General features: G+C 53.7%; 1 protein-coding gene across 1 annotated transcript; it reads left to right on the forward strand.

The window, feature by feature from the left end:
* The first annotated feature begins 3,874 nt into the window (after positions 1 to 3,874).
* Positions 3,875 to 8,901, forward strand: LOC142775134 (uncharacterized). Its single transcript, XM_075876482.1, has 2 exons — positions 3,875 to 5,090; positions 8,678 to 8,901. The coding sequence occupies exons 1-2, from the start codon at positions 3,875 to 3,877 to the stop codon at positions 8,899 to 8,901; spliced, it is 1,440 nt and encodes a 479-aa protein (XP_075732597.1).
* Positions 8,902 to 9,621: the final 720 nt, after the last annotated feature.

Below are 9,621 nucleotides of genomic sequence, written 5' to 3' on the forward strand. Positions count from 1 at the left end.
TTTGACCGCGTTCCACGCGCAGCGTTGAGATATTAGCACCCATATTGATTGATTGATATGTGTGGTTTAACGTCCCAAAACCACTATATGATTATGAGAGACGCCGCAGTGGAGGGCTCCAGAAATTTAGACCACCTGGGGTTCTTTAACGTGCACCCAAATCTGAGCACACGGGCCTACAACATTTCCGCCTCCATCGAAAATGCAGCCGCCGCAGCCGGGATTCGAACCCGCGCCCTGCGGGTCAGCAGCCGAGTACCTTAGCCACTAGACCACCACGGCGGGGCATGCATATATATATATATATATATATATATATATATATATATATATATATATATATATATATATATATATATATATACATACAGGGGAGCAGCAGAAAACGGAAGAGTCATTCGGTGAGCATCATGGTCAAGCAGCAACGCAAACTGCGGCAAGCACGAGAGAGGGCAATGGTGTGCTGTAATGCACGTCTGAAATGCTTGACAGCAAGAGAAGGTTCACAAAGCAAGTTAAGTGGTGCACACAATTTTACAAGAGGTTCCTGCAAGTTCAGATTTTCACTAATATATATTCTTTGCTTCCATCGTTTATTATTCCTACAGCTTCTTGAACAAGAATATTTTTAATGTACGATGACCACTCTAAAATTCCTTCTTAGCAGTTCATAAGTGTCAACTGCTGTAAGATAGCTTCGCAGGTACAGTCTGGGTGTCTGCAATTTCATGAGCCATGTGTGTATGTGACAAGGGCGTCTTCGCCCGAAGAGTGCCATATTTATGCTGTGCAATGCACACTTCACTGCAGCGCATGTTATGTGGAACAAGACACAAGCAAAACATATACAAGCGCAATGTCTTGAAATTTTACTGTAACTTAAGCGGAACAATAACTGGAACACGCAACACCACCTCACCCTCTTTACTGTGTTCCAGATAAGAAAAATGAACATAAAAAAAACTAAACGAACGTTCCACATGAGATCAATTCATATGTCTAGTTTCACCTATTAACTGTTCGGATCCAGACAAATTTATGTGGATCACGTTTTTAACTGGAACATATATACAACCAGATTAAGAGTGTGCATACATTATACCCTGTGAACTATCAAGATGATGTGTACCCCGCATGCGGGCATAAATCCAGAAAAGTAAACATGCTCTGGGGGGTGTACAATCAAGGTTCAGTTTTCCATTGGCCACGTGGGAGGCGACCATCCGCCACCCGCTTCTGGCGGACCAGCTTTTGGCTGTTTAGCATGCCCGCCAAGCGGCCGACAGGCTCAGCCTTGTGGTGGGGGGCGCTGCGAGCGCGCGGAGCGAGCGGTCACGCTTCACATCGGCTCCGTAGGAAATGCTAATTTTCGGCGGACCATCGACCCCTACAGGACTAATTTTGATACGTGAGTGATCAACTCGGTCAGTGGACCACGTCAATACCAAATTTGGGTCATTTCACCCAATTTCGGGAGTTTTAGAGCAATTTCGTGTGCGAAGCGGGTGAGGCCCCGCTATACCTAACGACGGCTACCTTCGCTCCGACCATGTGCTCGGTCGGCGCGGCACTCGGGGCGGCCTTGGAGGCCTCCCCAGAGCTCGCCAGGCTTCGGAACGACGAGAACGACTAACACTACGAAGAATTCCAAGCCATGGACAGCTCGGCCGCGGATATAAGTGCGGATTCTGCTCGCAAGAGGTGGCATGGTCAGCTAGGCCTAACCGCCGCGAAGAAGAAAGCCGCCGAACAACCGACCGGATCGCGACTCGACGCCAGCGGGGACTGCTCGACGACGATCAGCGACGGTTTCCCGACCGCCACCGGCATCGGACAGTGTGTTACCGCGGTGAACCGTGACTGTGACCCGCTGAACTCGTGTGCGGGTTGAACTGTAGTGGCCTCTCGACGCGAGAAGAAACGGCAAAAAACGGGCAGCCCATCGCAGCGGGATACCCTAACCGCAGGTGAGCCGAGCAAGTCTCTCTTGGCTTCTAACGCTAAGTTGAAGGAGGAGCGTAGGCGCGAACAGAAAGCGCAGTACGTTGCCAAAGTGAACGCTAATATGGCAAACTCAGCCCGCATGCCTACTTTCGCCAAGAAAGACGAGCACCGCGTGGTTGTTAGGCCTCGCGGGGGACTCGTAGTGAGTGCCACCAAAATGTCCACGCTGCGCACAGCCATCATAACAGCGGCTAACATTAAGATCGAAGAAGCGGAGGACGATTCGTTTGCGCCGAACGCCGCCCAGAACATTACAGTGCTGAGCACTCCTAGCGAAGCGAGATCATTTCGCTACGGATCGATCCGTAATGTCACGGTGGAGGAATGCACGTATGAAACGTTTGCGTGGAATAGCACCCCAGACAACACCTCACGGGGTGTAATAAGTGGAGTGGGCAGAGAGGAACCCGAGGAACAGATCACTCGGTTCCTAGTGAAGAAGCATAACCCCACCGTTATGGCCGCACACCAGCTCGGAAATTCTGAGTCGGTAGTAATTCTATTTGAAGGAAACAAAGTACCGTGCTACGTAAAGTATGGCGGCTTTGTCACGAAGTGTACGCTGTACAGGCAGCACCGTGAGGTCTGCACTACATGCGGCCAGATAGGGCACAGGAAAGATGTGTGCCCAACTCCGAACGCTAGGGTGTGCTTCGCTTGCGGTAGAAACAACCCAGGAGAATACCATGCAGAATACTGCAAACCAAGATGCAAGTTCTGCGGCGGCTCCCACGTCACGGGTGCGGGCAAATGCAAGAACAAATTCAAAACGCCGCTACAAATCAAGCAGTGGCAGAGGATAAAACAGAACACCGAAACTATAACCGAGATGGCGCCCGCGAAAGCGCCCGGGGAGGCTGCGCTTTCTAGAAGATTCGACTTCCCGGAGCCGGGAGCCAGCGGCACACGTCACGAACAGAACGGCGTGGCGAGCCGCGATAGGAGCAGAGCGGAACCGGAGGACGTGAAGTGGGCTGACGTCACTGTCGGAAGACCGAAAGAAGCGCGTCCGCCAAGACCGGCGCCGCAGGTGCAAGCGCACCTGAGCCTGACAAACAAGTCTGACGTCAATCGTGCGGCGATGACGCAAAAGAGCGGGGCCCCGAACAGGGCAGCAGCTGCAACGCTGAAGGAGCCTGGCAAGATGCCAAGCGGCAGCAGCTGCAGCGAACAATGCAAGATAGAGACGCGGGAGTTGAAAGCTACCGTTAAGAAAATGGAGAAGGCGATGGAGGAACTCCAGACGGCGATGGCGGCGACGCAGCTCACCATCAAACAACAACGAGGCGTCATCGACCAACAACGAGACGCCATTATAAGGCTTCAAGAGGGGGGATCAAGGAACGAAGCCAACAAGATGGCGACAGACGCCGATGAGGGTGACAACGGAACCCCAACGAACATCGCGGGCAACCACTTTGTCAATACTACAACCCCTAAGACCTACGAATTCACCGCCAAAGCGAAGACTCCGACAAGGGCATCCATGGTTGCGGTGGCAAGAGGATTGAAAGCACAACCCGAAGAGGAACTAGAAAGCGAAAGCAACGAGGAAGAAGATGATAGCGCCTCGGTCATCTCGGTGGCAACTACAAACAACGGAGACAGGACCAAACCTCGCGGCTACGGGAGCTTCAGTAAGAAGATCGGTCGGAACGCGAGAGCTATAAAGAAATGGGGCAAGAGCTTTGAGGGCCTCGAGCAGAAAATCCTTACGAAATGCACCCAAGTCATCCAACAACAACTTGCGCAAACGATTCAGCTCCAAATCGAGCAAGCGCTAGAGAGAGCCCTGAGCCCGAGAAGCTGCAGCCGCTAATTAGTGAAGTGGTGCATTAATACTGCCAAACACAAAAGACTCTCCCTCATAATGGACAGCAACAATAAGATCAAGATCTGGCACTGGAACGCCAACGGGTTCCGGTGCCAAAAAGCAATCCTACAACAGTACTTGAGATCGCTGGCACCGACGGCTCGCCCGGACGTGATAGCGGTCCAAGAAACCCACACCGAAGACACGCTGACGCTGCCAGGGTATCGGACACACGCCTGCCCCCAGTCCGCTCGCACATGCGGGAAGGGTGCGGCGCAGGGCGTGTGCACGTTCATCCGGAAAGGCATCGCCCACGTGAAACACCAACAGTTCCTGGGCAGCAGGGACACCGCCATCGAGCTGTGCGTCACCGAGCTAGTGATTAACGGCAAAGGGCGAGGAGCCCGGGGTGGAAGAAAGAAGAAGACATCAACCACCGTCTTCATCGCTAACATGTATAGCAATCCAAGACAAGGAAAGCAGAAATTCAAAACTCTCTTCCATAAGATCAAGAGCGCCACATCACAAGCGCAGAAAGACCTGGCCAAGAGAGGAGACGCTGCCGCGGTAATATGCGGCGATTTCAACGCCCAACATCGAGATCTCGGCTACACGACCACCACGTTCAACGGAAGAAACCTCCTCGAAGATGCCGGCGAAGCCGAGTTCACGTTACTGATCAATCCAGCCCATCCATCAAGGATCGGAACATCGGTTGCCCGGGATACAAATCCGTACCTCACCTTTGCGATGCTGCCCGAAGGTGGCACCGTGAAGTGGAGGAATACGGGAATCAACCTCGGCAGCGATCACTTCATAATCGAAATTGAATTACCGCTGGCTCATCTCAACGGAAACCCGAACCGCGGCAAAACATCAAAGCACAAACTCGTCGACTGGAGCATGTTCCGTAACACAGAACTCGGCGAAGTCGACAATATCGACGAGTGGTCAGCGAAGCTGCTGGCGGCAACAGAAGGGGCCACCGAAGAGATCGATGCACCCGAAGAAATCGAAACCATGGACCCGAGACTAGCCCACCTCCTCGAAGCCAGGCGCTCGCTCCAAAAGCGTTGGCGGTGGCAATGTCACAACAGAAAGCTACGAAAGAAGATCGCAGAACTCGGCCGAGAGATCGAGCGACACAGCAGGCAGCTCTGCTCACAGCAGTGGTTTGCACTCTGCAGCCAGGCTGATGGGCAGCTTCACCGCGGCGGCACTTGGAAACTCCTCAGTCAACTGATGGATGAGACCAAGAGCTGCGAATACCAACGTACACGCATGGCCCAAATCCTACACGCGATTGCCCAAATAATGGCAAGGCACTCCTTTTCAGTTACACTGTAATTCTTCTCGGCTTTACTGAGGGTGCGGCTGGCATAGGCAACGACGTACTCGTCAAAGCCATCCTTGCGTTGGGCCAGTATGGCCCCTAGCCCGACACCACTAGCGTCTGTATGAAGCTCCGTTGGAGCAGACGGATCGAAATGTCGGAGTATGGGAGGCGTGGTGAGGAGCCGTCGGAGTTCCTGAAATGCATCATCACACGCCTGCGACCACGCTGACAAATCAGAACTTCCGGCAAGAAGATTGGTCAAGGGGGCGATAATGGAGGCGAAATTGCGGACGTAGTGCCGGAAGTAAGAACATAGGCCGATGAAGCTTCGAAGCTCTTTAATGGTGGTTGGCTTTGGGAACGCCGCGACTGCATTAAGTTTCGTAGGGTCCGGGAGAATGCCGTCCTTAGAAACCACATGGCCGAGAATTACAAGCTTGCGAGCACCGAAGTGGCATTTTTTCAAGTTAAGTTGAAGTCCCGCCGTGGAAAGGCACGTAAGAACTTGCTCGAGGTGGCTGAGGTGGGTCGCAAAGTCGTTTGAAAATACCACAATGTCGTCCAAATAACAGAGGCACGTTTTCCATTTCAGACCTCGCAAGATGGTATCCATCATCTTTTCGAAAGTGGCAGGCGCATTGCAGAGGCCAAAGGGCATAACGGTGAATTCATATAGCCCATCTGGTGTTACAAAGGCTGTCTTCGGGCGGTCACCCTCTGCCATGGGCACCTGCCAGTAGCCGGAGCGTAAATCTAACGAAGAAAACAACTCTGCACCTTGTAGGCAGTCCAGAGCATCATCGATGCGCGGCAGAGGGTATACGTCTTTGCGCGTTATCTTGTTGAGTCGGCGGTAGTCAACGCAGAACCGGATGGATCCGTCTTTTTTCTTGACGAGAACAACCGGTGAAGCCCAGGGACTGTTGGAGGGCTCTATGATGCCACATTTCAACATGTCGTCCACTTGTTCGTTGATGACACGGCGTTCAGCAGATGACACACGGTACGGACGCTGTCTTAGCGGGGCTTGTTGACCGGTGTCAATACGGTGAACGACCGCAGAGGTTCGGCCTAAGCCTGACTGGTCACGATCAAATGAAGAGCGAAAGCGGAGTAGAAGATTTATAATCTCTTCGTGCTGAGTTGGTGCGAGCTCAGAGACGATGGCATCCGAGAATACGTCGAGAACATCATTAGGCGTGTTGGTAGGAGTGACAGCACAAATTGGGAGCGAAACCGTAGAATCGGGTATAGTAGCCGAAAGAATGCACTCGTAAAGTTTGTAGCTTCCCAGGCATTCTCTACGTAGTAGGGATGACGGGCTGTCCGAGGGATTGCACACATAAATGGCAGCTTGACCGTTGCGAAAAACGACGACGGCAAACGGAAGCATGATATTTCGACGGCACGCAGATGGGACCGATGGCATAAACAACACAGGCGATTTCGGGGGGGGGGGGGGGGGGAGGCACACGACACCGAGACAACAACAGCTGAGAAAGGCGCAATGTCAACGTCAGAAGCAGCAAACACTCTACACGAAGCGCCATCGTCGGGGTCATAGCACGGCACAGATAATGCGAGTTCGGAACGAGCACAGTCGACCGAAGCAGAATTTGACGAAAGAAAGTCCCATCCAAGGATAACGTCATGCGAAGAACGGAATAAAACTACAAATGAGACGACGTACATCGCACCTTGAATGACGACTCGTGCAGTGCACAAAGCTGAAGGCTGAATATGATGGGACGTAGCTGTCTGCAAAGATAGGTCGGTAAGTTGCGTGGTCACTTTCTTCAAGTTTCGGCACAGTTTCTCGCTAATTACAGATACGGCAGCTGCAGTGTCAACAAGTCCGTGCACCTTAATGCCATCAATATAGAGTTCGATTTCGTTCGGGGGACAGCAGTTAGGTCTTGAAATTTTCGCTGCCAACGCAGTTCTTGCCTCCGGAACTGCACCTGTCAGTTTTCCCCTCGCGGTGGGCTGTTGCGACGTAACACTGGAGAAATAGATCTGCGACGAGGAGAAGGCGAACGGCTTGAGCCGGATGGGCGGCGACCGGTACGTACGTCTAGAGGTGGATCGGCAGGAACGGGATATCGCGGCTGAGTGGGCATGTAGTATGAGGCCCCTGCAATGTCATGAGAAGGGAAGCTGCGACGGCGGCAGTGACGAGCTATGTGGCCTGGGATGCCACATGAAAAACGTATTGGCCGATTATCCGGAGTGCGCCATTGGCTGACGGTAGGGGCACTTGTCGCTGAATAAGGTACCGGAAACGGTCGTGCAGGCGGCGGCGTCTTATAAATGTTCCGAGTTGTTTCGTATACAGCCGGAGACGGGACAGTCAACGGGTGGGCAGGTGGCGTCGACGAATAAACGTGGCGAGTTGCTTCGTAGATAGCCGGAGACTATGGAGCGCGTGGCCGAGCAACAGCGGCTGCATATCTTGGTGGTGCGGTAACAGATGGTGGAGCCTGAGCTGACGGCAATGCTTCGGCAACTTGCGATTGAATGACCTGGCGAAGCGAAGGCGATAAAGGTGCCAGCGGCTCGGTAGTTCTGGTGATTATAGATAGCTGCCGGGCGACCTCCTCGCGTATGAATTGCTTTATAAGTGGTATTAAAGCAGAGTGGTCGGCAGTGTCATGGCGATAGTCGAGGGATGAGAGGTCCGCGGTGTCTTGAGCAGCGCAACGTGTGGCAGCACGTTGCCTACGCAGCTCATCATAACTTTGGCAGAGCTGAATCACCTCGGCGACCATCTGGGGACACTTCGCAGCAAGCATTTGGGATGCACCGTCATTGATTCCTTTCATTATGTTTTTTTATCTTGCCTGCCTCATCCAGAGTCGGGTTGACGAGCTCGCAGAGGAAGAGCACATCTTCGATGTAGCTCGTGAAAGTCTCATCTGTTCTCTGTACTCTGCCACGCAAGCGCTGTTCAGCACGAAGACGGCGGACAGCAGGACGTCCAAAGACTTCCGAGAGGGTTTTTGTCAATTCCGACCAGGTACTGAAATCACTTTTATGATTCCTGTACCATAGTTTCGCCACGTCGGTCAGGTAAAAATTCCCATTTGTGAGCTTATCGGCTGCGTTCCACTTATTGTACGCGCTCACCAGTTCATACTCGGCAATCCAGTTGTCCACATCTTGGTCCTCTGTGCCACCAAATATGGGGGGCTCGCGCTGCTGGAGAGCGCCAGCGCAGAAGACAGGTATGGGTGCGAGACCTGGAGTGGCGGCCTGAGACGGTCCCGGATCAGTCATCGCAGAAGGTGGTTGGAGTGTGCGGCTACGCAGTTCCAGGGTGAAGACCAGATGTATCCCAGCACTTCCACCACTTGAAACGGGGTTCAAGCGACTCAACGAGCGCTACCTCCCCATCACCAGTCGCGAAGACCACCCACACTACGCCGGCTAGCCGAACCCCCACCTCGACCGAGACCTAGATGAATGGGAAGTGAGGCAGGCGGCGCAGGACCTGAACTGTCATTCGGCCACCGGACCCGACACAGTTACTAACAAAGCTCTACGCAACCTGAGCGACTCAGCCATCACATCACTGACACGCTACTACAACGAATGCTGGCGCAACGGCAAGCTGCCCATGGCCTTGAAGACAGCAAAGACGATCCTGCTGCCAAAACCAAACAAGCCACCCTGTATAGAGGGCCTGCGTCCCACCTCGCTCACGTCCTGCGTGGGCAAGGTCCTGGAGCACGTTCTTAACACCCGGTGAAACCGTTACATGGAAGCGCACCATGTCTACCCGGACTCAATGCTTGGCTTCCGGGCCAAGTTGGGAACGCAAGACGCCATGCTCCTGATCAAACGAGAAGTCCTTGACCCACCGGACGGGACTCCAAAGAATGACAACCGAGCGATCTTGGGCCTGAACCTGCAGAGCGCCTTCGACAACGTTAGACACTCGTCGGTCCTGGCTCAGGTGTTCTGCCTGGGGGTGGGTGCAAGATCGTACAACTACATCAGAGCCTTCCTCTCTCGCCTCACGGCCAGACTGGAGGTGGGAGGAACGAAGCTCGAAGAATGAGAGCTGGGCAGTGTCGGGACCCCACAGGGCTCGGTCATCTCCTCGTTCCTGTTTAACATTGTCATGATCGAGGTGGCCAGGCGTCTGGAGGCGCTTGGCTCGGGGATCCGACACTGCCTCTATGCCGACGACGTAACCATCTGGGCCACGGGTGGAAGCGATGGAGACATCGAGGCGGGTCTGCAGGCGGCGGTGGACGCCGTGGAGTCCGCACTCTCGGGCACGGGCTTGCGGTGTTCGCCACGAAAATTACAGCTACTCATTCTGCCACCACCTGGGAGGCACAGAAAGAAGGCAAGTCGAGAGGCGGCCGAGAACATCATCGTGCGCACCAGTGACGGTATGCAGATCCCGCACGTCCCGGGGCTTCGAGTCCTGGGGATGTTCGTGGACGGCACCCAAACCAAC

This window comes from Rhipicephalus microplus, chromosome X, assembly GCF_043290135.1.
Source record: "Rhipicephalus microplus isolate Deutch F79 chromosome X, USDA_Rmic, whole genome shotgun sequence".
NCBI classification, from domain to species: Eukaryota; Metazoa; Arthropoda; class Arachnida; order Ixodida; family Ixodidae; genus Rhipicephalus; species Rhipicephalus microplus.

Bases quoted from the DNA above. Each gene is read 5' to 3' on its own strand.
- LOC142775134 (XM_075876482.1), top strand. From the start codon at position 3,875: ATGGACAGCAACAATAAGATCAAGATCTGGCACTGGAACGCCAACGGG. The intron at 5,091-8,677 runs GTACACGCATGG...GACCCGACACAG, and splicing joins CAAGAGCTGCGAATACCAAC to TTACTAACAAAGCTCTACGC.